Source organism: Eumetopias jubatus, unplaced genomic scaffold (assembly GCF_037043125.1).
Source record: "Eumetopias jubatus isolate StellerSeaLion01/CBP00866 unplaced genomic scaffold, mEumJub1_p1.0 scaffold_8, whole genome shotgun sequence".
NCBI classification, from domain to species: domain Eukaryota; kingdom Metazoa; phylum Chordata; class Mammalia; order Carnivora; family Otariidae; genus Eumetopias; species Eumetopias jubatus.
In genome coordinates this window covers 37,910,477-37,936,682 of record NW_028274814.1, presented here as the reverse complement: position 1 = coordinate 37,936,682, position 26,206 = coordinate 37,910,477, and the positions used below count along the sequence as shown (strand labels likewise).

The 26,206-nt window shown below is 53.3% G+C and overlaps 2 protein-coding genes across 3 annotated transcripts in view; one reads left to right on the top strand and one right to left on the bottom strand.

Moving 5' to 3' along the window:
- The window catches only part of LOC114222525 (uncharacterized), a 31,629-nt gene extending 28,876 nt beyond the window's left edge, over positions 1–2,753 (bottom strand). Inside the window, exon 1 of the mRNA XM_088025854.1 lies at positions 2,732–2,753. The gene's annotated coding sequence lies outside the window, so the exon portion shown is untranslated. The remainder of the gene's footprint in view (positions 1–2,731) is intronic.
- Positions 1,758–24,351, top strand: IL17RA (interleukin 17 receptor A). 2 transcript variants are annotated; one of them, XM_028121056.1, is made up of 13 exons: positions 1,758–1,989; positions 11,008–11,032; positions 11,717–11,863; positions 12,825–12,937; positions 14,236–14,362; positions 15,904–15,951; positions 16,046–16,239; positions 16,847–16,930; positions 17,318–17,402; positions 18,143–18,154; positions 18,424–18,525; positions 20,872–20,913; positions 21,498–24,351. In XM_028121056.1, exons 1-13 carry the CDS (start codon positions 1,846–1,848, stop codon positions 22,997–22,999), a joined length of 2,625 nt encoding a protein of 874 aa, XP_027976857.1. In that variant the 5' UTR covers positions 1,758–1,845; the 3' UTR covers positions 23,000–24,351. The 2 variants fall into 2 exon arrangements, with proteins under 2 accessions (XP_027976857.1, XP_027976856.1); XM_028121055.2 differs by lacking the exon at positions 18,143–18,154.
- The last annotated feature ends 1,855 nt before the right edge of the window (positions 24,352–26,206 follow it).

The following is a 26,206-nucleotide window of genomic DNA, read 5'->3' as shown; positions in this document are numbered from 1 at the left end:
GTGAATTTCAAATAACAGTTTGTTACTATGTTTAATAGCTACTTATCAAAACTTGCATCATGTTTACATTATTTTGATCAATTATGTACTAATAATTATGAAATGAGGACCTCGATTTCTAACTGACTGTTGAGGCCTTTCTCAATTCCTTGACTTTGGGCCTTTCGCACGGCAGCTCACTGCAACCCAGAAAGAGGCTGAACAACAGAAACCATGGTCTTTTTAGCTTAATCCTGTAAGTAACATCGTCTCACATCACGTTTGTCTTATTCTATTAGTATTCTATTGCTGGAATCAAGGCACGAGGCTCAGGCCACACTCAAGGGGAGGGAGATACAAAAGGATGTGACCACCAGGACGGGGGATCCCGGGAGCCATCTCAGATGCTGCCCACTACAAATGTCAAATTTTAAGAACATTTATATCCTCTACCTCTGTTTATGTACAGGACGAAAAGTTTTAGGTGTCATCTTAAAAATGGGTGAGAGGATGCAGAGTTTTCAAGACTTCTTTTAGAAATAAACAAGTAAAGATGTTCGGAGACCACGGAGCTTGAGGCCTAATCGAGCCGGGGCCTGTCAGGTGGCAGGGTCTAGCAGAGGGTCGCCAGCGGGCCTTGGGCAGCGGGAAGGGGCGGTGGCTGCTTGGGACAGTGAGAAAAGCCACCGCCCCAGACCTGGCAGCTCCATTCAGTCCGGGTGAGTGCGAAACGCAGGGAAAAGCCAAGCACGTCTAGATTCCGTGGGTGTCAAAGGTCAGGCGAGGCGATTAGACCTGACTGGGAAGAAAATGCGGGCGACGGCGGGTGTAGGGAAACGGAGCAAGGGGATACGAAGCAGTTTGCGAAAGGCAGATGTGCTAGGAGCGGGCAGGGTGAAACGCGGGAGGCCGAGGCTCGAAGCCTCAAGCCGGGACTGGGGCCTGGAGGGAGCCAGGAGAGGGGAGACCTGCGCCCGACTTGGGATGGAGGGTGGATGGTCTGGGGGTCCGGACGCGAGAGCATGCAGTCAGCTCTCGTTCCAGAGGATCATCGGTCGTCAGGACGGGAGACTAGGAGCTGGGATCACGGGCGCCGTCCGCCAGCGGACGTGGAGTAAGTCTCGGGATGTGCGGCGGTCTGGGGCGCTGTGGGCACGCAGAATGGTCCCAAACCGGGGGCCTGCCCCCCGCCCCGGCAATCCAGTCTCGCAAAGTGGGCGCCAACTGTGTGGGGAATGACTGCTCCCTTTTCCTTCCCCGGGACCCAACCGAGAAATGCGTCGGAGCCGGCAGCCGCCGGTGCTTGAGAAACGAAAGGAAAGCCAGGGAAGGCAGAGCCAGACCCCGGAGTGTCCAGGGCGTGGGAATAGAGGGACAGAGACTACGAAAACGGACTTCCTTGCAGCCTCGAGCTGGGGCCTGACGTCCAGGGACTGAAAAGAAAGCCCAGAGAAGGCTGATCAGGGACGAGGGCAAAGGGAGAAGGGACTGAAGTCGGGCGCTGAGCCTCGCGGCTAAGAGCCGGGATGAAATTTGAGAACGGGAGGGGGCCCGAGAGACAGGCGACCGCAGCGGCCGGGGCGGCGGGAAACGTGCGCGCGGGTGCGGGTGCCCGGCCGCGGACGCCGGGCCGAGGAGCGCGGGGAGGAGCGCGCACCTGGACGCACCGCCGAAGGAGGGCCCAGCGCGGCGCCGGGTCCCGGGCCCAAGCCCTGCCCCTTGGCGGCCCGCCCCCTGGGCGGCTAGAAGCCGGAAGCCGGCGAAGAAGAGCCAACTCTGAGCTTCTCGGCGGAAGGGGAAGCCCAGGGCCGGTCCCCTGCAGTGCCCCAGCCGCGGGCTGCGAGCGCTCCGCGACAGTGCGGGGCCATGGGGACTCCGCGCCGCGGCCCACCCGTCCTCCTGGGGCTCCCGCTGGGGCGGCTGCTGCTGCCCCTGCTCCTGAGCGGGCTGGCCCCGGCTCGCGCCTCCCCGCGGCTCCTGGACCACCCGACGCCAGTCTGCTCCCAGGAGGTAAGAGAGACCCCGACGCGCCCCGAGGATGCTGCGGGGGCGGCCGAGGTGCCCTGGGCCGGGAAGTCTGCGCTGGGGGGTCTCAGTGGGTACGAGGCTCGGCCACAAAGAGCGGGCACGCTCGGGAGGACCCTCGGAGCGGTGGGAGTTGCGGGGTGGACCAGAGAACAGAGCGAGTTTTCAGGGGAAACGACCCAACCCGGCGTCCTGGGCAGGAGGCGGGAGCGCCGCCGCGAGGGCCCTGCGGTTCGAGGAAGGAGAGGGAGCCGCGGGGTCGGCCAGAGAGGCGGGGCAGGGTCAGTTAGAAAGGGAGGTGGGGAGGGCCCTTCGGAGGAGCCAGGACTGGCCCGGAGCGGCCTCCACGCCGTGCGCCCGGCAAATCCCCGTGGTGTCGGGGCGGGCCCGGGAGACCCATCCGGACCTCGAGAGCTTCCCCTCAAAGGAGTCCCGCCAGCCCCCGGCATTCGGATCGGGGGCGACTGTGCGGAAGTCTGGGGCCCGGTCAGATCTCGGCCCCACTCCCCGGGAGGGACCCCGCGGTCCTAGAGCCTTGCGCGCGAGCCCGGACGGCCTGTGGGGGCTAAGGGCTCGGAGCGGTGAGACGGGGACAGTTGTGCCGAGGGCAGCCGGCCGACCCCGGGCGACACCTCTCCAGAGGGACGAAGCCCTGAGGACGGGGCAGAGGATTAAGACACCGCCTTTCCAGCTCCCACCATCACCACCCCTAGGGTCCAGTTTGTACCTGTCAAGTAGTACCCTCGCTGTGCTCACAGGAAGTGACACACCCACCCCTTGGGTAGTGCCCTTTTGTGGAGGACCATCTTAAGGGGAAAAAAACAAACAGCAAAACACCGTGCCCACCTCCACAACTTCTTCCCTCAAAGCTGCCCTCTCTCTTCCACTTTCTCTCTGGTTTCCTCAGCCCCCTCCCCTCCATCACTTCTGACCCAGTAACTGAGTCAGAGGATGTGAAACAACCAAGGAGATATTTCTCCTTATCTAATTTTGTGGAGGTTTTGCCAAAAGAGGGTGGAGGATGAGTGACTATTTAGCAGGATTTTTTTTTTTTTAATATGAAAGATGTTGGGAAATGGTCTTGTAACTCCCACTTTTAGGCAAAGCAGGGGATATATGCTTAGCAGATCCCACAACTCGGTATAGAACTATCCTACCTAGAGAATTCGGTGTTCATTTTTTGGTGGCCATTTGCCAAGTGCCTGCAAAATACAAGGTACTACTGTTGCTCTGAACTGAAACTATCAGGAAGCACCCCTGGGACCCTAATGTCCAGCAACTTAAATCATCTAGGAGGGGAAAAGGCTTGACGGTGCTAACTGTGGTGCAAGACAGCCTGTAGCAAGTGCTCTTTGTGCAACCAGAGAGTGTACAGAATTCCAAGGAAAAGAAAAATTATTTCCAGCTGGGATGTTCTTCATGGCCAATAAGCCATTTGGGCAACGCTGAGGGATGGTGGGGGCCTCCAAAACACCAGTGGTGGAGCAGTCCAGGTGGCGGAAAGGGGCTGAGCCAAGGCCCTTGGGTGGGCAGGAAAAGGTGTGTGGCTGCAGTGGAGGGTGTGTGTGGCAGGAAGTGAGAGAAGAAGCTAGAAAGGGAGGTAGGGACTCCATGGCCCCATGGCAGCCTGGTGTGAGAGCTAGGCTGTGTTTGACTTTAATTGCTCAGTGGGAAGCACTCCTGAAAGTCAGGAGCAGGGGCAGGGCTGGAAAGGGATACTTACTGGCCAGAGTTTTCTGTGATCTCCCACGTTCTTCCCCCACCCTGCCTCTACCTACACACCTGGCTCACAACCAGCTCATCTCCATGGACAGGCAGCTTCCCTGCTTCATGGACGAGTCCCTTTAAAAAGAAAGCAACAAACCCTTCAGATTTCTCTGCCTCCATTGGTGTTTCAGTGGATGCAGCATAATATAATGAGGGGAGGGAAGGCCACAAACTTGGCCTCAGAGCACCTGCATTTGCATCCTGACTTCACAACCTAGAATCTCTGCAAGCTTGAGCAGCTTAGGCTGCCTGCTCCTTCGCCTGGGTGTCCTACTTCCACAAGCAAGAGATGGATGAGCCATTGCAAAGTGTGTCCGAACCACTTTCCAGAATATATAAATGCCTATCCAAAGCCTGGTTGGATTGAGCACTCAGTGACTGTCTCCCAAGACAGACAGGAGCCTTCTGCAGACCTGTTCTGTTCTGCTACTAGCTCAGTGCTGCAAGCACAGGATGTGGGAGCTTGATAAGTATTTGTGGAATGAAAGTCAAAGGAATGAGTGAGTGAATGAACGAATGAGTGATCGGCTCTGCTTGAAGTGCAGTGATTACCTGAGACCAGGCATAGCACTGTTTCTGGCTTCCTGAGTTTAACACCTCAAAACCCAGATTACTCTTGAGTTCCCCACAGAAATCGATATTGAAGAAATCATAAGTAATTGCATTTCCCTGTCCTGAGCAGTCTCCACCACCGCCCCCCCACCCCCTACCCCCCCGTTGGCCCTTCCCCCGGCCCAGGCTTTCTCACACGTCACCCATGACTGCTAGCCCAGAGGAGAGCCCTCAAGGGAAGACAATGACTTGGATTTGGTCACTTTGAGTGTTAACACACCGTTTTATGGACAGGATGTATGTTGTCTTAAAAATTCTTTTTTTCTTTCCTGAGCACTTTGTGGTTTAGACTTGGGGCAGAACAAGGGTTAGATTTAACTGTTACCTTCCGGTTACCATTCCACTCTCCTGGTGTAAAAGGTGTTCTGGGGACGCTTTTACGTGGTAGAGGCATTCTGGCAGTCAGGGCTGGGCTTGCTGCAGTTAACACGTCCCTTGGCCAACATACCTCGCACCCTGCCCGCTCCCAACAGGCCTTCCATCTAGAGACTGTGATATCAGCTGCCAGCAGCACCCAGCAGGGCCGTGTAGGGGAGAGGCCATGCCAGTCAGAAGGCCTGGGCTCCACGCTGGGCTTCCCCGCTCACCCGCTGTGCAGCCCAGGGTCAGTCATTCCACTGGGGAGCCAGTGTTCCCCCGTACAAAAGATCTTCGCCTCACAGGGTTACGGGGAGAGCAGATTTCCATGGAGGTAAAGCACCAGACTACGTGTGTTGTAGCTTCGGAAGGTGCCAGGGCATAACATTCACCTGTAGCTCTGTGCCAGGCACTGTACAGGGGGTTCACCTGCACAGCTTCCCTCCACACTCACAACAACCTTCCAGGCCACACCACTGACCCCTTCTAGAGAGGCTGGGTAACTGGCCAAAGGTCACCCCGCTACCCAGTGCTGGGCTGAGAATCCACGTGGTACGTGACTTCAGAGCCCACCTTTCCTTACCAGGCACTTGGTCTTGACCGTTGAATGCACAGACTTAGACACAGTGAAATAAATTTCTTCCTTTTAATCTTCACCACTATAGACAGAGAATATTGGCTTACCTGCTGCAGGTGTCCTTTTTTTTTTTTTTTTTTTTTTTTCCATTTAGACGGTACAGCAGTGATTCAGAGCATGAATTCTGGAGTAGAACTGCATGGGTTTGAGTGTCAGCTCTGTGGGACCTTGGGCCACTTAACTGACCTCTCTGTGTCTCAGTTTTTTCATCAGTAAAAATGGGATAATGCAGGGGAGGTGCCTGGGTGGCTCAGTCGGTTAAGCCTCAGACTCTTGATTTCAGCTCAGATCATGATCTCAGGGTCTGAGATCGAGCCTCGCTTCAGGTTCTGCATTTAGCATGGAGTCTGCTTGTCCCTCTTCCTCTGCCCCACCCCCTGTGTGCACCTGCATGCGCCCTCTCAAGTAAATAAATAAGATCTTTAAAAAAAAAAGAAAAAGAGAACCCAAACCGACAGATCTCTGTCCCAGCCCTCGCCACTCCCTAAAACTGTTTCCCAAAGATGATCACTTACATTTATTTTAGGTTTTTTTCCCCCTGGCATTTGCCTCCACATTTCTAAATGTACTTATATTGTTATTCTTGACTTGTCAATGTTCGATATTGCCTATTGACTCATAATAGATAAAAATTTAAATTTTTTACATTTCTCCCACATCACAATTTTAGTGAAATCCATCGTTCGTGTTTGTAACAAGTAAGTAATCTTCACTGCTGAGGCCAGTAGGTGTACTTTGATTATATTCCTTTTCTGGTGTAATTCCTTTTCCCCTTCTGAGATGATAACTGCTTTAATTCTTCCATAATTTTCCATGTAGTCAGTTTTTTCTGTCAGATTTGTCAGATGTTGTTTTCCCCAAACATCAGCTATTCCATTGATTCCATTCCCTCTCCCCCCAGAGAACTCCCTCCTGGAACCCCGCCTTCTCCAGCTCCAGCCTGGACGGACCCCTGTCTAGGCTGTGGCACAACTCTTGTACTCAGTATCCTGTTCTGGACCCTCTGTCTGTCTTCCCAGAGCCTGCCTCCCTCATTCTGCTGGAACATATCCTTCTGCAGTTTCCTAAGAAAATGGATAAGGATGTGAGGGAAATATATACACATATATACCCTCACACCGTTTATTAATTTGGCTGGGCATAAAAATCACAGGTTAAAGATAATGTCCCCTCAGAGTTACGGAGGCATTGTTCTGTTGCCTTCTAGCAAACAGTACAGATGCTGAGGAGGCCAATGCCTTCCTGTCTGTGTGTGGCACCCTACTTTTCCCCACTCTGGAAATATTTAGATCTTCTTCTTCCTGGTATTCCAGAAGTTTCATGATGTTGGACCTTGTTCTGGGCCTTTTTTCCAGGCCATTCAGGGAAACTTTTTAATTTGGAAATATGTATCCTTTAGTTCTGGAGTGTTTTTCTTTGCTTTTTAATTTCTTCCCCTCTATTTTCTATATAATCTTCTTCTGGAAATCCAGTTAATCATACCTTGATTTCCTGACTGATTCAATAAATAGTCATATATTTTCTTTCCTATTTCTGTTTCTGTTCATTCTACTTTCAGAGAAGTTTCCTGAATTACAGCACAACCCTTCTATGGGGTATTTTATCTCCAAGGTTCATTTTTATTCTCTGCTTGCTCATTTTACCAAGATTTTATTGATCTATTTGAGAGAGAGAGAGACAGCATAAGCAGGGGGCACCGCAGGCAGCGGGAGAAGCAGGCTCCCTGCTGAGCAAGGAGCTCGATCCTGAGCTGAGCCGAAGGCGGACGCTTAACCAACTGAGCCACCCAGGTGCCCCTGTCTGAGAATATTTTAAGAATGAGGTCCTGGGGCACCTGGGTGGCTCAGTCATTAAGCATCCGCCTTCGGCTCAGGTCATGGTCATGATCCCAGGGTCCTGGGATCGAGCCCCATGTCGGGCTCCCTGCTCCGCGGGAAGCCTGCTTCTCCCTCTCCCACTCCCCCTGCTTGTGTTCCCTCTCTCGCTGTGTCTCTCTCTGTCAAATAAATAAATAAAATCTTTAAAAAAAAAAAAAAAGGAAAGAAAGAATGAGGTCCTAATCATGATGAGCACTGAGTAATGTATGGAAGTGTTGAATCACGATAGTGTACATCTAAAACTAATATAACACTGTATGTTAACTATACTGAAATTAAAATGAAAAACTTAATAAAAATTGTTTTAAAAGAATAAGGTCCTGAAAAGCTGATTAAATACTCTGTGTAGGTAGGGCTTATTGACTTTACTATAGGGAGTCAAGCTAATGGTGAACATGCCCTATCAGTGGACTCTCAAATGTCAGAATCGGGAGGTCTTTTCCAGGGCTTGGCTGCCAGCATTCTATGATCAGAGCAGGGAAAGAGGCGAAGGTTCCAACATTCCCTATGTAGACCTTCACTGAACCGCACCCGCTTCAGCTCCTTTGTTTATACTACCTCCCCGGACATGTGATACCCTTAAGACCTGATGCCTTCTTTTTTTTTTTTTTTTATGTTCAGTTAGCCACTGTATAGTACATAATTAGTCCTTGATGCAGTGTTCAATGATTCATTAGTTAAGTATAAGACCTGATGCTTTAAAAGGTTCTGTTGGCTTCTTTCTTGTTCTTTTCCCGCTTGACCTGAGCCATTTGCCTACTCCTCCTTCCACTTTGGCTTTTAAAAAAATTTGTTCTCTGGGCACCTGGATGGTTCAGCAGTTGGGCGTCTGCCTTCGGCTCAGGTCATGATCCCAGAGTCCTGGTATCGAGTCCCGCATTGGGCTCCCTGCTCAGAGGGGAGTCTCCTCCCTCTGCCTGCAGCTCCCCCTGCTTGTGCTCTCTCTCTCTCTCTCAAATAAATAAATAAAATATTTTTAAAAAATAAAATAAAAATAAAAATTTGTTGGGGCGCCTGGGTGGCTCAGTTGGTTGAGCGACTGCCTTCTGCTCAGGTCATGATCCTGGAGTCCCGGGATCGAGTCCCACATCGGGCTCCCTGCTTGGCAGGGAGTCTGCTTCTCCCTCTGACCCTCCCCCCTCTCATGTGCTCTCTCTCTCTCTCATTCTCGCTCTCTCAGATAAATAAATCTTTAAAATAAAATAAAAATTTGTTCTCGGGGCGCCTGGGTGGCTCAGTTGGTTAAGCGTCCGCCTTCGGCTCAGCTCACGATTGAGCTCCTTGCTCAGCAGGGAGCCTGCTTCTCCCGCTGCCTGCGGTGCCCCCCTGCTTATGCTGTCTCTCTCTCTCTCTCAAATAGATAAATAAAATCTAAAAAAAAATGTTTTTTTAATTTGTTCACATCTTTTGTCCACTGATGTTTCTTCTTTGTCCATGAAAATTTCTAAAAATGTTCTCATTCCTAGAACTTTCCTATGGTTTGGGGAGGGGGAGAGGATAATGTATGTATATGATCAACATGCTGTGACCTCTAATGGAATGTGTTACTCGATATTTCACTGATATGCATATTTTTCTCTTCCATTTAAATCTTTTTCCCCTCATTTTCCCTCTCTATCTCTTCTGCTTCCATCCCTTTACCCCCAATAACCCGTGTGTTAACAACCTGCTATATAACTGTCCAAATATTTTTATATGTTCATACAATTATATTCATCATATGTAAATATATGGGAAGGGTTTTTTCATCACTTATTTCCATAGAAAATTGGATCATATGATAAGAAGTTCTTTGCTTATGTTTCTCACTCATCAACACATCTTAAGCATCACTCCAGGTCAGTAGATATCTACATAACTAATTCTCTTTAATCTTTACATAATATTCCATAGTAGATAGCAGTTTCTTGTCCTCTGTGCCCCAGTCCTAGGAGTTTCTGGTGGGAGGAGAAATGAGCATGTGCATGGAAGTTAATCTCCTCACCGGCCAGGAAACAGAGTCACGCTAGAGTGAGCAGAGGCAGCTAGTGGATCTTGTTGAACGCGTGAGGAGCGCCTCACAGGGTTTCAGTGGCCCTGGGTGAGTGAGAATTCAGCACCAGGAGCTGGACAGGACCCCAAGGGCTCATGAACTAGCATCCCAGAAGGTAGGGTATGGATGAAATGGCATGCTTCGAATCAGTCCTGGAGCGTGCTCAAGGATATTATTCCTGTATCCGCTTTGTGAATGAACCCTGGTGGCCGAGCATCTTCTCCCATCTTTAACCCTGTCTCTCTGCTCCCTCTTGAGAGAAAGGCAGGTGCTGACCCCAACACCAGATTTACACGCATTTACCAAATCCCTCTGTTGTCCTCAAAATTGTATTCCTGATCTGCTTCAACATCTGACTTTTTACTCCACGTGATCGGTCCGTTTTGCCAGACTGGATAACTAGAAATACCTGAGCCTGAGTTCTTCCTGGCTCCAGAATCAAAGCCAAATCTGAATATGTGGAGGTCACCCCTTTTAATAAGAGCTTCCATTTATTGAACGCTTACTAAATGCCAAGCTTTAAGGAAGGGCAGCCAATAATTAAAGAGCGGCCATTATGTCCCAGACACTGGACAAATATTGTGTCATTGAGCAGGCAATGACAGTTCCCCAGGCACTGCAGCCAACAAAATTCCTCATCATGATTTTCTTAGGGTTGTTTAAAGGCTGCCTATTTAACAGTCCGGGGGCACTGTATTATTTTATTTAATTGTATAATTAATACACAAATACATTTCTGCTGTTTGAAACTTCTTGTAATACAGATATATTAGAAGTGGAAAGTGAAGGGCTCCCTTCCACACCGCCATCACTACCAGCCCACTCCCTGCCCCAGGGTCTTTATATGTGTATCATTTAATTCCCACCAATGCTATGAAGGTAGTATTATGGTAATTCTGATTTTACAGTTGAAGAAATCCAAGGCCTCGCAATGTTTGGTATCTGGCCTAAAGTCACTTAGCTGGTAAGTGGTGGTAAGGTGACTCAGCTCCAAGGATGTGTGTGCGTGTCTTCCCAAGAAGAGTCAGCTGGCCAAACTGAAACCAGTGATTGCATTTCCTACTGTTTGTAATTAGGCTTCTAAATCTGGCTCTCCAGAGTTCTTCTGGGTTAGAGAGTTCACACATATTGCCAAAGTAGGAGGCAGCATAAGGTGGCATTTGTGCTTCAGTTTTCTGATCTATAAAACGGGGCTGAGGGTAACAGTCCTAAGTGTGTGTGAGGATTAGTGAAATAATATGTCTGGTCACCCAGATCAGGGGCTGGCACCTATGGGAGCTTGTAGGGAGTTGGTGAATTTTCCATAGCTGACCCTGTCGCAGGAGCTGTGGTTTTGTTCGCTTCTCTGCCCACGCTGTTGTCCAGACGGGAGGTGGGAAGCCCCAGGGTATTTAGAGGGCTTTTCAGCGGGGTGCCCCAAAAGAGAACCCTCTCAGTGTGTTTTAAAAGGGGGAAGTTCCCAGCTGTTAACAGTTACTCAGAAAATGCCCTTTCCATGTTGTCATCCACCGGACCCACTTGCCATCCTGTTTCTCCTCGGATGGGCGGGTGGGAGAAGCGGGAGGAGACTGTGATTCCCTGCCCCACGAGCGGCCCCCAGAAGGGAGGGTGGTGCTGTGTACATTGTATTCTTGAGAATGAGCCAAGGGGAGCATGGGAAGCCTGGCTTGTGAATTACCATTCCTTCACAGCTGTAATTACCTCCTTCCTTTCTTCCGCAGGGGCTAAACTGTGCAGTGAAGAATAGTAAGTCGTCTGTTTTTGTTCATCCTGTTGTTGCCTTGTTAATAAAGTGCTAACCTCATGCCGCTGTCTGACAGGAGCGCTGCCCCTCCACCTAGGCTCCAGATGGGGGTGACAGCCTTCAGCAGGAGGGATCCTTGAGAGTCCAGGCTCTGTACACCTGCGTTTCCTATCAAGAATATCCATTATGCAAAAGTCAGGAAGTGAGACACAGAATTGTCATTTAGGTTTTGAAAACATTGTCTGGGGTGCTGCCCTGGTGTGTCTACAATACGATTTGATTTGCCAGAGCTTGTCACTGGAAAGTGAGAGACATCTGTGATGTTGATCCTGTTTTGTGTTTTAATTCAAGAAGGAGGCACACACTTCAAGTGTCTGTGCTAATTAGGGACGAACCCAGGCATATAGTATAAATCAACTTTTATCACTACCCCATCCTTCCTGTGCCCCGTTTCACTGCTTTATCGCAAAACCAAGTTTCATGCTTTGTCTCCTGTCCTAAAATGCCCTTTAGACTTAAGAGATTTGCAGGGACTCAGCCAGCCGAGGGTCACAGGCCCCTGCGTGTGTACGATCGAGCTCTCTGGAGCCACCGCTGGGGCATCTTGCTTGCACGCCTCGTTCTCCTGCAGCTTCAGGCTCTTGCAGAGCATGGGGATCTCTGATTCCTGCATTTTCTGGCTCCAGGTACCTGCCTGGATGACAGCTGGATCCACCCTCGAAATCTGACCCCTTCATCCCCCAAAGATGTCCAGGTCCACCTGGACTTTGCCCAGACCCAGCATGGAGACCTACTGCCTGTAGCCCGCATCAGGTGGACCCTGCAGACAGACGGTGAGTGGGCGTGTCGGGAGGGTGGGGGCCCTGGGAGGTTCAACCCTCTTCCAGGTGAGTCCACACACCAAACCACTGGCTCTCTCACCAGACTCAGAATGGGGCTCCCCGTCCCGTCCTCAGACACGAGGGCCCAGATTTCATGCTGAAAGCCTCCATCATTTCATGCAGTAAATGAATACTTTTTTAGTGTTTTAGATATTAACCCATGATGGTGTCTTCTCAACCCACCATCCCTCCTTCAGCCTAAAAATCCTTATCACCCCAGAAAGAAAGTCAAGTGGTTCATTCTCTGACTGTGGTACCAAATATTTATTGGAAAATGGTAACACATTGGCCAGTGTGCTTTTTCCCTTAATTTAGGGGCAGGCATTTTTTTTTAAGTAATCTCCACACCTAACGTAGGGCTCAGACTCATGACCCCAAGATCGAGAGTCACATGCTCCACCTACTGAGCCAGCCAAGTGCCCCTAGGGGCTAGCATTTTCTAAGACAACACTCCCCCCGCCAAAACCTCTTCAGGGATAGAGAGTCGTATGACAGAATCGGGAAGTTTGGGGTTAACAAGAGCCAGCCCCACATTTGTGACCAGGGCCTGGGGGAGGTCATCCTCCTTATAAGTCTCCAGCCCCTGGTGCCTACGTGAGCCTCTCCAAGGATGGGGACAGCCAGGTTTGACACCCAGGCCATGTTGTCAACATCCTGGCCACAAATCTGCAAAGCCTTTGCCTCTGGCCCAGTGTAAAGTTTCACTTGTCCTTGCCCAGCTGGGAAGTAACCTCTGCAAGGCCGTGGGCTCCACCAAGCCCAAGAGTGAGCTGGAGGGAGCAGGAAGTGGAGGGTTAGGTACAGTGAACAGATTTTCTTTCAAGAGTGAGTAAGCATAACAGGGAAGTTCCACGCCCAGTGGTTTGTCTTTGTTGACCTGCCTCTGTTCGTCTCTTCTCCCTCTGACCTGCAGCCAGCATCCTCTTCCTGGAGGGTGCAGAGTTATCTGTCCTGCAGCTGAACACCAATGAACGCTTGTGCGTCAAGTTTGAGTTTCTGTCCAAACTGCAGCATCATCGCAAGCGGGTAAGCAGCCGGCTCCAGAGCGCATTGTGTTCCTCTACTGATAGCGAGGAGCGAAAGTGTTTTTGAAGACTTCCCAGACATGCCCACCCCTGCTTTTGCTCCCAACTTTCCCTAGTTGTTCAGCGTAAAGGAAGTTGAGTCGAAGGCCTTGCACAGCCCCACTCCTGTTCTCTTCCTGTGTGACTGAGGCTAATGTGGGGCCTGCCTCCAGGAAGGAGCAGCTTTGCCCAGACCTGGGAACTGCAGTGGCTGTGGGCACAAGCGGGGGAGTTCTGCAGCAGTTTCTATTTATTTTGCTGCTCACTGCCCGAGGGTAAAAGGTTGATTCTCATCTAGTGTGTTTAAAGCATCGGTTCACAAGAGTGTGGTCCCAGGGCTGGCAGCATGGGCATGCCCTGCAAACCAGTTAGAAATGCAGAAGCTAGGGCCCCACCCCCGACTTCCAGAATCAGAAATGCTGAGGCTGGGGCCCAGCAGTCGGTGTTGAACCAGCCTACCAAGTGATTCTGAGGCAAGCTCCAGTCTGAAAACTTGCCAGTTAAAATCTGCAAAAGTGTCTGTTTGCAGATCTCCCACAAACGCAAGCAGCCAAGACAGTTCCCTTCCCCTGTATTTAATGAGGACCCCCAAACTTGACTGCTGGCTGGATGGTGAGGCCCAGGTGCCTAGAACGACTTAGAAGCAAAGGACCGCACACCCCCATCCACTCCCACACTAATGAGGATGGAAGTTGGAATCAATATGTGTCATCTGCACCATCCAGAAAATATCCTCATACCTTCTGTAATCTCCAGCAGAGGTGATTGCAGGCGCACGCTGAGTGGGGATCTGTAGCCCTCCCTCTGCACTTTTGTGCTTCAGAACATTCTCAAGAGATCCCGACTTTCCCATTTAAGGAGGAAGAGTCCCTTAACAAACGGTTTTTAGCTGCCTCTTGTGTGCTGGCTCTCCCACTAGCCCGGAGTCCTCTGGCCAGTTCCCTCACCCCATCGTTCTGGAGTCTGAGAGGGCTGACCAGGGAGGAGGGCTGTTTCGGCTTTCCCCAGATTCTCTGGCATATGACACTGCTGTCTACTGCTGACGCCAGATCTAGGTTTTTTAGGTAGGCATCAAAGACCAGAGGAAACCAAGAGCAGAGACGCACCTCCCTCGGATTTTGGATCTTGCTGTGGTGGTTTTCTTCCCCTGTTTCTCAGACCTTTCAGGGGGCGGGCAGGGGTGGAGTTCTCTGGGCACACACCGCTGGGTGAGAGGTGTGTGTGTGACCTGTCCAACCTCCCCTTCCTCCCTCTCTTCAGTGGCATTTTACCTTCAGCCACTTTGTGGTAGAACCTGGCCAGGACTATGAGGTGACCGTTCACCACCTGCCCAAACCCATCCCTGACGGGGACCCAAATCACCAGTCCAAGAACTTCCCCGTGCCCGGTAAGAGCGCCCTCCCAAGCCATTCCTTTCACCACTCGGCTCTTCCTGTTCGAGAGAAACCAGTAGGTGGCTCAGACATCAGCCTCCCGCTCAGCTGGGCCCTCCGTGGCTGCCATTGTCAGCACGTGGTACCTACAGAATGAACAGACGCCACGGCTGGGGACCTCCTGCCCAGGAAACGTCGGGAAGACCAGCCGCTCTGAGGAGAGTTTAACCCCCGCTTCAAGCCTCGTCCCTCATCACCTCGCTCTGCACGTTTGTCTTATTTCATTCCCCACCTGCCCTGCCTGGTTCTTCACTTTTTACCCCATATCCTACCTGCATTTATCTGCCACCATCCCATGTGCGACACCATCCCCTCTTCCCCTCAGGTCCGTCCTGCCCAGGAAAGACCACGGGGCTGATCTTCTAAAGTGTCGTCTGATGTCTGTGCCCCTTCTAGTTCTCTGTCCTCCCAGCATCTCAGCCACAACCTACATTTCCCATTGTTCACAGCTGACTCCGTCTGGAGCCCCAGCCCCCTTGAGGACAGGGTCTGGGGCTCACACCCATCCACGCAAGCTCCCGAGCCTCCCATTGCCTTGCCTGTAGTAGGCAGTTCAGAAACATGCTTGTTAAGGATGATGACAGCCTTCACACACACACACACACACAATCTGCTTACCCTGCTTTTATTTTTCTTCACGTTACCCATCACTCCCTTACACATTATCATGATATTTTTGTGACGTTACATTATACTGTTTGTTTTCTTTGGTCTCTTCTACTGGAATGTGCTCTCCAGAGGGCAGGGACTCTCCCTTATTCACCACTATATCTCTAGTGCCTAAACCAGTGCCTGAAACAGGTCGGGTGTTCATAAGTGCTTGTCAAATGAGTGAACAGCCCCCCCAGGCCCTTCCTTTGTTCCTACAGTAGACTAACTCAGTCCCTGTCACAGCAGTTCACACCTGTCACATGTCTTCTTAAACCAAAGTGAAAATGTTACAGGCAAGGCCACTGGGGAAGGGAAGGCAGGAAGATGTCTATGGAGCAGTGGTCCTCAGGGCAGTCCCTAAGCCAGTGGCATCCTTGAATTACCTGGGAGCTTGTTAGAAATGCAGGTTTTCATGGGCCCTCCCCAGACCGACTGCATCCAGAAACTACCCAGGGTGATGCACAGGAAAGTTTGAGAAGCACTGCTGCGAAGGAATAAAGTACTTCTGCCCCTGTCAAGAGTCAGAGGCAACCTGCAGAGAAGCCTGGGGGCGGGCGGAGAGGGTGGGGGGAGGAACTAGAGTCGGCCGAGACTCTCAGCAAGCCCGGGAGTGGAGTCTGGAAGGTTCTGTGAGAGACCAGGGAGGACACAAGCAGGTCAACCCCCAGTTCTGTGGGGCCTCTGGCCCTTGGCAGCAGTTCAGTCCTGGAGCTTGCTTTGACGGGGCCGTCTTTGACCAGACTCCCCAGAAGGAAAGAGGTGGTTGTCCATGGTGTCAGGAGTCTGGAAGAGCAAACTTTCTAAGACAGAGGCTTAGTGGTTTCCCCTTTCTCCGGGTTGGCAGGCTGCGAAGACCCCAGGATGAGGAGGACCACACCGTGTGTGAGCTCAGGTAACCACAGCCAGCGGCCTTGCTGGGGGAGCTTTACTCGGGTGCACACACACACCACCCCCTCACTCCCAACCCGTGTCTGTGCCCTGGGCAGGCAGCCTGTGGGACCCCAACATCACGGCAGAGACCCTGGAGGCCCAGCAGCTGCGGGTGAGCTTCACGCTGTGGAACGAGTCTACCCCTTACCAGATCCTGCTGACCAGCTTTCCACACACGGAGAACCAGAGCTGCTTCCATCGTGTCCTCATGGTGCCCGACGTAAGGCCGTCACTGTCCTGGCCCTCTCAGGTAGCTCTACGCCCCCTCCCCAAGCTTCAAGCCACCCAGTACTGTGCTTGGTTGATCCCAGTTCTGTGCTGCTCAGCTCCTTGTCTTTCCTTCTCATATGTGGCGGGTGTAGAGTCGGGTCTGTGGTGGATCCTTCCTTTGGCTCCGTTGTATAGTTGATCTCTGCCCTGCTTACCTCCCCCATCCTCTCAGATCCTCCTTCCACACAGTACCCCTGGTTCTTTTTGCTCTGGTTTTTTTTATCCCACCTGTTCCAAAAAGGACCTGAAGAGTTTTCAAATGTGGTATTAAGACAAAGGGGAAATAAAGATGAGGAAACAAGAGGAAGCCAGGGTGGGGTTACTACAGAAAATGTGTGTCATGCCGTTGGCTGTGAACACAGATGTGTCCCCACGATCCCCAGCAGTCAAAGCAAAGAGAGAAAAACCAGTCACTAGATGTGCTCCTGAATCAACAATGAGCCAGTTGCTGTAGGGAACTTTTCCAGAAACCCGGAAAGCCTTCCTTGGGCGCGCTGGACAGCAATGGCCGTGTTCCCGGCAGCCGCCTTTAGCGCTGCGGCAAGCTCGTGCCCGTCCAGCCTGACCCCCCTCCCACCTCCCTGCAGCCCGCACTCGAGGACGCCCACCGGCGGGCCAACGTCACGCTCACACTGTCAGACCAGAACTGGTGCTGCCGCCACCAAGTGCAGGTGGGTGCGGATGGCCCCGGCAGGTGTGGGAGCACGTGCACAGGCGGGCCCTCCGCCTAGAGGGGCCGAGTAGGGGAGGCGGGCCGCCCAAGGACTCGTGCTTTCTCCGAGGACCTGGCACCCCGACCCCCTGGGGCTCCCTGCCTGGGGAGGCCTCCTCTTTGCCTTCCCCAGCCCTGTATATTCCCGGCCTCCCCGGCAGGGCTTCTTGGCGCCCGGTAGCCTATGGGCGATCTGCCTGGCAGGCCCGTGGGCGTCCCAGAGTAGCCGGCCAGGCTCTGCTCCCTCCGGGAGCCCCTGCTGGCAAGAGCACACTCGCGGAGGGCCCGAGCCTCCCCACCCAGCGTCTCAGTGGCCCACTGTCCCCCGCTTTCTCTGCGCCCCCAGATCCAGCCCTTCTTCAGTAGCTGTCTCAACGACTGTCTCAGACACTCCATAAGCCTCCCTTGCCCAGAAATTCCAGAGGCTCCAGGTAGGGAGTGTATGGCTGCTCTGGGGCGTTTTCAGGGGGTGAGGGTAAAGGAAGGCCGGCACCTTGAGCTGAGCCCTGACCTCGTGCTGAGGGTGGGGGTGGGCTTTAATTTTACTTGGAGTTATTCAGGCCTGCAATGTGGGGCCGTAGAGACACTCCTGGGTTGGACTCCTGACTGCCTTTCATTAGCTGTGTAGCCCTGGACAAAATATGTAACCTTTCTGATCCTGAACTTCTGTGACTGAAGAACTGTGGATCGTCTTTGTCCGAGAGTTTTAGTATGGACCACGAAGTGCTTTACCATGTCCACTTTTAAACCCCACGGATTGTGACTCCTGGTGCCATGAAGTAGAGCGTCCCTCCCCCAGTTCGTAGATGAGGAAATAGAGGCACAGAGATGCTCAGTAACTTGTCCAAGATCACACACCAGGAAAGCGGCAGAGCTGCCCGTCCCTCCCCATGCCCTGCTCCGCGGCCCACCGCCCACAAAGAAGCCGCCGCAGCCTGAGCCACAGCCTTTACATGGGCCTGGAGGAGGATCTGGCCTCCCGGGTGGGATTTGGGGCCTCTCTTAGCAGGCCGGCAGCTTGGGTGTTTCCTGTAGACATCATTAAGTTGAGCGGGTGTCTGGAGCGCTCAGGGTAGGGCCAACGTCACCAGCAGGCCCCCATGGGTGTCAGCGATGGGTTTTGTGATTACTGCTAATAACGAATACTATTTTCCCTTTGTTCTCATTGCAGTCTCAATTGCAGGTAAGGCCGGCAGTCCTTCCCATCGTGCTGCAGGAGTTCCCAGGGGCCCTTCCTCAGGAGCCACATGAGAAGTCCCTGACTGAGCCTCGCCTGGAGCCAGGCAGACAAGGCTGAACTGGGTGGCCAGCCCGGGGGTGGAGGTCACCAGCATATCATGGCACAGGCCAGAGAGGACAGCCCAGGGGCTGGGCAGCGGGGCTGGAGGAGCTCGGGACTGGCGGAGCGGGCGTCCTCCGCCACGTCACTCATGCTGTTCCCACTTCCCACAGACTACATACCCCTGTGGGTGTACGGGTTCATCACGGGCATCTCCATCCTGCTGGTGGGTTCTGTCATCCTGCTGATCGTCTGCATGACCTGGAGGCTACCCGGTAAGGGGCGTCATGGGGTTTGCCTCTCTGTTCCTCTCTTTCTTCCCACGCCTTCCTCTTCCCACTCCAGTCTCTGCAAGGCTGTACTCAGAGGGCACCCTGCAGTCCCAGGCCCCCCAACCCAAGTGAACTACTGACATTGTCTCTCTTTGGCCACGGCAAGCTCCCTTGTCAGGAACTCAGCCTGCGGGAAGGCTGAAGTGGGCTCGGATCCCAGCTCCACTGCTTACTCCCTGGGCACATTACTTCATTCTCTGAGCCTCGGGTTCCTCTTTTATGAAAAGGAGATTATAAAGATACCCATATCACAAAACGAATATAAAGACTACATGCAATAACGTATATGACTTTTTAGCCTTGAGCCTGGCGCATATTTGCTCAACATATGTTAGCCACAATTATGTTTATTGCTACCAAAATTAATAGTATTAAAACAAACTGGATGGAAGGAGCTAAGGTAGGGTTTCCCTGCCTCAGACATGATCAGCCAGGCAGGTGGGAAACCTGAATGAGCCCATCCTGCAGCCCCCAGATGCGCGTACATCTGTCAGGAAGAACAGCAAGGGACAGCACAATGTGATAGAGGAAGCTCTGGGTGGGCCCAGGATAAACGGATGCGGCTCGCAGCTCCGCCTCCCTGCTTTGCAGGCATAGGCAGCTTGCTGAACAAACCCTAGATTTGGTTTTGTCTTCTGTGAACTGGGATAATGACCCCTCCCTCTCAAGGTTGTGGTGTGGATTGAATGGTCTAGCCATGGAAGGCACTGACCAGGGAGTGCTGGGAGGTAGCAGCTCCTCTCCCTGCAGCCCTCTCTGGCCAAGTGCTGAGCAGGAGAGCACATGGGCCTCCAGGTGAGGGGCTCGGCCTTCCCCTGCCCCTCCGCGGCCCCACGCCCTTTCTTCAGTGGTCTAAGAGCTATTTCCGCACTTCCAAGGCTCATCAGGATTAAGTATTAATCATTATTAATTCTTGTGTGATGGGGAGACTACCACAGCAGGCCCTGGAAGACCCACTGTGAGGGCACTTCTCCACAGGACTGTTTCAGGGTCAGATAAGTTAACATCTCCGTGAGTGCTTTAAAGATTGATTGATTGATTGATTGATTGGGGGGGGCGGGCAGAAGGAAAGGGGAGAGAAAGAGGAAGAATCTCAAGCGGACTCCCCGCTGAGTGCTGAGCCCCACATGGGGCTCCATCTCATGACCTGAGCCAAAACCAAGAGTCGGACACTTAACCAACTGAGCCACCCAGGCGCCCCCGTGAGTGCTTTATAAACTGTAAAGCTCTTCATAGATGCCACGGAGGCTTTTTGCTTCATTTCTGTTGTTGCATTTCTGACCTTGTATTGAAGTGTGCCCCACACCATGGGGTGAAGGAAAGGACACTTGTTCGACTGTCTTTTGGTAGTTCTGGGAAAAGGCCCAAGAGGTGGGAATTGAAATTCTGGTTCAAAAAGTCTTCCTTGGGGCGCCTGGGTGGCTCAGTTGGTTAAGCGGCTGTCTTCGGCTCAGGTCATGATCCTGGAGTCCCGGGATCGAGTCCCGCGTCGGGCTCCCTGCTCAGCAGAGAGTCAGTCTGCTTCTCCCTCTGACCCTCCCCCCTCTCGTGCTCTCTCATTCTCAAATAAATAAATAAAATCTTTTTTAAAAAAGTCTTCCTTGGCTACCCATGGGTTCAGTGCATACTGCCATGTCACCGAGGAGCTGACTCCTAGACCACAGTTCCCTTCTTTGTATCTCTGGGGGAGCAGTTGCCTAAGAATGTTGTTTCCCTTTCTCACCTCAGAAATACCAGGAGGAAATGTTGTAAACAGGCCTGATGGGGGCTGCTTCTGGAGATGTGTTGTAAGCCTCTTGCAAGGATGAGTCTGGGGAAGAGCTTTCCCTGCCATGGGGCATTTCCTCAGGGGTGGCCAGACTGTGGGGAGGAGAGGAACCATTGCTAGAACAAGGGACATGGGGGGAACCCCTAGTCACCATGCTGGGGGTCCTGGCTGGGTCAGTGCTGCAGAATATTCATGACCCCAGCTGACTGCACAGATACAATCTCATTTAATCCCTGCTGCACAGACCCCTTTTACAGAGGAAGAAACTGAGTTTCGGAGGCCTTAGTAACTTTCCCAGATCTCACAGCTGTTGATGGCAGACCTGGGAGTCACACTGAGCGGCTCCTCACAGCCCGGTGTCCTGTGAAGGTCCTGAAGCATCTGGCAACTGCCTCCGACTGCCCTCCCTGACCGTCTGTCCTGGGTCAGGGGTGGGACAGCACTCCTTCAGATGCCCCTGGGAATTGGTCCCTATTTCTCTTCCAAAAGAGCTGCTCCAGTGTTTTTTTTTTTTCTTTCAGGGTCTCATCGTGAAAAATATGGTAATGACACCAAATACACAGGTCAGTATTTCCTGGTGTGGGTGGGGTGGGTTCGGTGAGTGTTGCTGTCAAAGGCATGATGGAAGGTTCTCTTGAGACACAGGGGTGGGTTGCCTTCTGCAGTTTAACTCCTGATTTCCTTCAGGAGACCTCAGCTTGGAGGACCCACCTTCTAGGACCCCCACACAGAGAGAACCACAAATGGCAAGGCTGGGATACCATTTTTGAAATCACTTGGACAAGGAAAGGAAGGGAAGGGTACCATCTTTGATGAAAAGAGGTCCTACCTATAACAGATATTTGTATTCCATAGAGAGGCCTTTGTGCCTATTTTGCTTTTTAATTACAATAATTAAAGTATAGGCTCAAGGCCAGATAGGAATCTTGAGAAAGAAATGCACTCTCCCAGAAGGCACCACATGGTAATTCTTTTCAGGCAGCCAGAACGGGTGAAAGAGCAACATCTGGCTTATTCCAAGGCCTCGGTTGCATTACTTAGACTAGGGAACCGGTGTCTGCCTGGTCCAGACGCCCCCTGGGCTGTCTGAGGATCAGCCCAGGTACACACCCAAACCTGGGGGCCTGGCTTTCCTTGTTTCCCTCAGATGTCCTGCCCGAGACCAGCCTGACCCCTCCACCCCTGAAGCCCAGGAAGGTCTGGATTGTCTACTCTGCCGACCACCCTCTCTACGTGGACGTGGTCCTGAAGTTCGCCCAGTTCCTGCTCACCGTCTGTGGCACCGAGGTGGCCCTCGACCTGCTGGAGGAGCAGGTCATCTCAGAGGTGGGGGTCATGACCTGGGTGGGCCGCCAGAAGCAGGAGATGGTGGAGACCAACTCCAAGATCATCATCCTGTGCTCCCGAGGCACCCGGGCCAAGTGGCAGGCCATCCTCGGCTGGGAGGAGCCGGCTGTCCAGCTCCGGTGTGACCGCTGGAAGCCCGCAGGTGACCTTTTCACTGCAGCCATGAACATGATCCTACCAGACTTCAAGAAGCCAGCCTGCTTCGGCACCTACATTGTCTGCTACTTCCGTGACATCAGTAGTGAGAGTGATATCCCCGACCTCTTCAACATCACTTCCAGGTACCCACTCATGGACAGGTTTGAGGAAGTTTACTTCCGGATCCAGGACCTGGAGATGTTTGAACCTGGCCGGATGCACCGTGTTGGGGAGCTCACAGGTGAGAACTACCTGCAGAACCCGAGCGGCTGGCAGCTCAAGGAGGCCGTGGAGAGGTTCCGGGAGTGGCAAGTCCAGTGCCCAGACTGGTTTGAGCGCGAGAACCTTTGCTCAGCGGATGACCAGGACTTCCCGTCCCTGGACGAAGAGGTGTTTGAAGAGCCCCTGCTGCCACCAGTAAGAGGGATCATCAAGCAGAAACCCCTGGTGCACGAACCCACCTCTGAGGGCTGCCTGGTGGGAGATCTGCTTGTCAGTGAGGAAGGAAGAGGGCTGTCAAGACTGGAACCTCAACTCCAGCCCCAAGGAGAGCTGGCGGCCCAGGCCCTCCAAACCGCAGTGCTCCTAGTGGACGAGGTCCCTTCGGCTCAGGCCGTGGAACCCATCCCTCCGGCCGTTGAGAGCAGCACAGCGGGCCGGCTGGCCGTGGTCGGGGGCGACGAGGCCTGCCCGCTGCTGGAGGGCTGCGGCCCGCGGCGGAACAGTGTCCTCTGCCTCCCTGTGGACTCAGAGGCCCCGCCTCTCTGCAGCACCCCAGTGGCATCTCCCAACTACGTCCCAGAAGATGTAAGGCAGCAGCTCGAAGGCTTGATGTTCTCACTCTTCCAGCAGAGTCTGAGCTGCCAGGCCCAGGAGGGCTGGGACAGAGCTGCAGTGGCCCTCAAAGACCTCTGCACGCCCTATGAGGGGGAGCAGCGGCAGTCCGTGCAGTCCGACCAGGGCTATATCTCCAGGAGCTCCCCACAGCCCCCTGAAGGACTTACGGAAATGGAGGAAGAGGAAGAAGAACAGGACCTGGGGACATCGGCCAAGCAGCTCTCTGCTGAGGACCTAGAGAGCCTGAGAAGCCTCCAGAGACGGCTCTTCTTCCAAGAGCTTCAGAAGAACTCCGGCTGGGGCGGTGTGGAGCCAGAGGAGCCTTAGGGCCCCCCTAGCCCCAGGGTGTTAGGGAAGGGCGGCATGTGTACACGAGCGCACATGTGTCTGTATATATGCCTATGTTCCTGTGTGAAGTGTTTGCCTTTAAATGTGGACCTCTTGAGCCCTGGGCATTGCCCTGAATTTTCTTCCTCTGAGCCTGTGGTCGCGTTCTGTCCCAGCAAGAATCCACAGCCCATCCCCGGGAGCCAGCCACAGAGCATCCCTGAGCCTCCATCGTGCAGTCATTCGGTCATCCAGCATTTATTTTGCACCTCTCATGTGCCAAGCATCTGAGATACAAAGATCAATTGCACAGGGGCTCTGGCCACCAAGGGGCTTAACGTCTGGTGGGAGCAACAGATTAGCAAACGGGACGGTCCTGTGCGATGGAAAGGCTTAGTAGAGGTCTGCCCAGGGCTGTGAAAGTACACAGAAGGAGCAGCTGGGCCCAGAGACCGTGGTTGGAGAGGGCAGCGGTCCCCGGGGCAGGGGCAGCATGTGGGGTGAGGGCTGGGGCCAGTGAGCCTGGAGCGGGAGGAGGGGGCAGCCGGAGCCTGGGCTGCAGAAGGGCTTGTGGGCTAGGCTGGGGGGTTGGGACATTAGCCCGGTGGCCTGGCATTCCTTTGACAGGGTGAGCTGCTGCCCTGCAGAGGAGGGGCCTGAGGACCAAACGTACCCGAAAGCCACCTCAGACCATCTTTGGAAAGAGACAGGATAGTAATGTGTGATGAGAACCTTAAAAGCATTCAGCAGGAAGAAAAGCCTGGAATCCTGAGCTCCCATTTTGGCCCTCAGTCAGTGGGAGAGCCACTGCAGAGGAGTCTTCCGGGGTCGCATGGCCAGGCCCCTGGGCAGCAGCACCCCGCCCCCGAGCTCAGGAGGCCCCAGAGCTGGGGGCCCAAGCCTGAGTGTGAGATACGGAGGGCGCCCGGCAGGGTGGGCAGAGGGGCGCAGGGTGGGAATGAGAGGCACACAGGGCCTGGCAGGCCTCTCTGGGGTGGAGAGGAAAACAGGCCACTCTGTACTTAAAAGTCTGAGGTTCAAAGACAGTATTCAAGGAGAGATGCTAAGGCTCAGTGCTGGAAGACATTGTGCCTGAAGTGCCTTCTCGGGAGGAACTGAAGGCTTCTGGCTGTCCGGGGTCCTGGCGAGCACGCTGGGATGCTGTCTGCCCCTGGACTCAGGTGAGCTCATTGCCTGGACTCGAGCCCTCAGCTGGCACCAAGCTCCCAGTGAAGGGGTGAGGACTCAGGCAGGTAATGGGAAACCGTCACAGGCTGTGTGTGTGTGTGACACACACGTGCGTCCTGTGCACAGAAGGGAGATGGTCAATAAAAGATTTGTCCAGCCTGGTAGTTCTGTTGAGTCACGTGTTGCTACAGGCCGAATGCCTGGCTGTGAGTCCTTTCAGTCGTGCGATTTCCCCGAGCAGCCGCAGGGGCAGCGGGTCGAAGGCCCGGACTGTGTGTGGCCCATACACAGCCCCACAGTAGCGAAGGAACAGGGAGGCAGAGCCGCACACAGGGTGTCTGTATCCCCCCCCAAATACTTGACAACTCATCCTCAGTGTGGTGGCAGCGGAGGTACAGGTGATCAGGTCGTGAGGATGCAGCCCCAGAGAGCTCCGTGCACCCCCTGCCTCGTGAGGGCGTGGCGAGATGGTCATTTGTGAGCCGGGCTGCAAGCACACACCCAGTCTGCCGGCTCCCCGGTCTTGGACTTGGCCGGCCGCTGGAGCTGTGAGCAGTGTGTGTGTAAGCCGTCCGGTCTTTGGTGTTCTGTGCCCTCAGCCCTCCCAGGTGGAGACAGCAAGAAAGGGAGCTGCGTTCTCCTGGCCACCAGCCTCTCAGGCTCCGTCTCCCCTCCAGTTGGCTGGCAGTGGGCATCCCTGGGGCCAGATGCCCACCAAGCTTTCTGTGACGTTGCCCCAGCTTCCAGGAAGCACTGACTCAATGCCCAGGGTGTGGAACGCCATGGTGGACTCTTCCTGGCTGGGGCCAGGCTTGACACGCCAGCAGCATGGCCCCAGCCAGTGTAGCCCTGGTGCCCAGAAGCATACTTTCCATTTGGATTGTGTTCCCCACAAGCCTTGAATTCTAGTTCTGCTGGCCTTTGAGGCCACATGTCCTCAGCCTTGCTCGCTGTGCTCCCCTTCTCTCGGGCTGCTGCCTGTTCTCCTGACAACTTTATTGAGATACAGTGCACATACCGTGTCATTCACAGCTGACCCTACGCAGTTCAATGGCTTTAAAGAGTTCAGAGCTCAGCAACCATCAGCATAATCAATTTTAGAAATTGTTCTTATTCCAAAAAGAAATCCGGCACCCTTTTTTTTTTTTTTTTGAAGATTTTATTCGTTTATTTGAGAGAACGAGAGCGTACAAGCAGGGTGAGGAGCAGAGGCAGAAGCGGGCTTCCCACGGAGCAGGGAGCCTGATGTGGGACTCGATCCCAGGACCTTGGGATCATGACCTGAGCCGAAGGCAGATGCTTAACCAACTGAGCCACCCAGGTGCCCCGAAATCCAGCACCCTTTAATCCTTACCCCAACCTCGCTAAACTCCACCCCCCATCCCTCTATGGATTTGCCTGTTGTGGACATAACATATATTAATGGAATCATAAAGTTCCCCAGGGCTTCTGGACCCTTTCTTGAATGTCAGTCCCTGGTTCCTCCCACGTTCCCTCTGCTTCCAGGGAGCCTCCAGTCTCAGACTGGCCTTTGCTCACCACAAATGCTGGAAGTTCTGTCAGCCTGTGGTGTCTGCTGTCAGCTCAATATCAAGAGCGTCAAGAGCATGTGTAAATAAAGCCTTGCCTTGCTTTTTGTATTATTCTGAAACATGGCTAATAAAATCCTGCTTCACCCAGAAACGCCATTCCAAGAACAGATGTCCTCCAAGCTGTGGTTTTCCTACCACTCAAGCCCCTCTCCTAAATAGAGTACAGCTGAAGTGGCTCAAGGGGATGGAAGGACCCACAATCAACATGCGACCCAAACCTAGAGTGGAGCAATGACCCGTGCCCGGCATCCAGCCTCCGACTCCTGAGTGGATTTGCATGCGTCCCTGCCTGCTGTCTGGATCCTAGTCAGGAAGGGAGGAGGGGGGCGGGAATGATTAGATGGTGGTGTAGACATGCTTTCCAACTTCGCTTCTACCCCAGTTTCTCTTTTCTGCTTAGGAAGGACCTCAGAGGTGTTCAGGCTCT

What these genes read in the sequence shown, in the direction of transcription:
- IL17RA (XM_028121056.1), top strand. Translation starts at nt 1,846, where the DNA reads ATGGGGACTCCGCGCCGCGGCCCACCCGTCCTCCTGGGGCTCCCGCTG. An exon ending in CACTGTCCTGGCCCTCTCAG is followed by an intron (nt 16,240 to 16,846) that starts GTAGCTCTACGC and finishes ACCTCCCTGCAG; the next exon opens with CCCGCACTCGAGGACGCCCA. An exon ending in TAATGACACCAAATACACAG is followed by an intron (nt 20,914 to 21,497) that starts GTCAGTATTTCC and finishes TGTTTCCCTCAG; the next exon opens with ATGTCCTGCCCGAGACCAGC.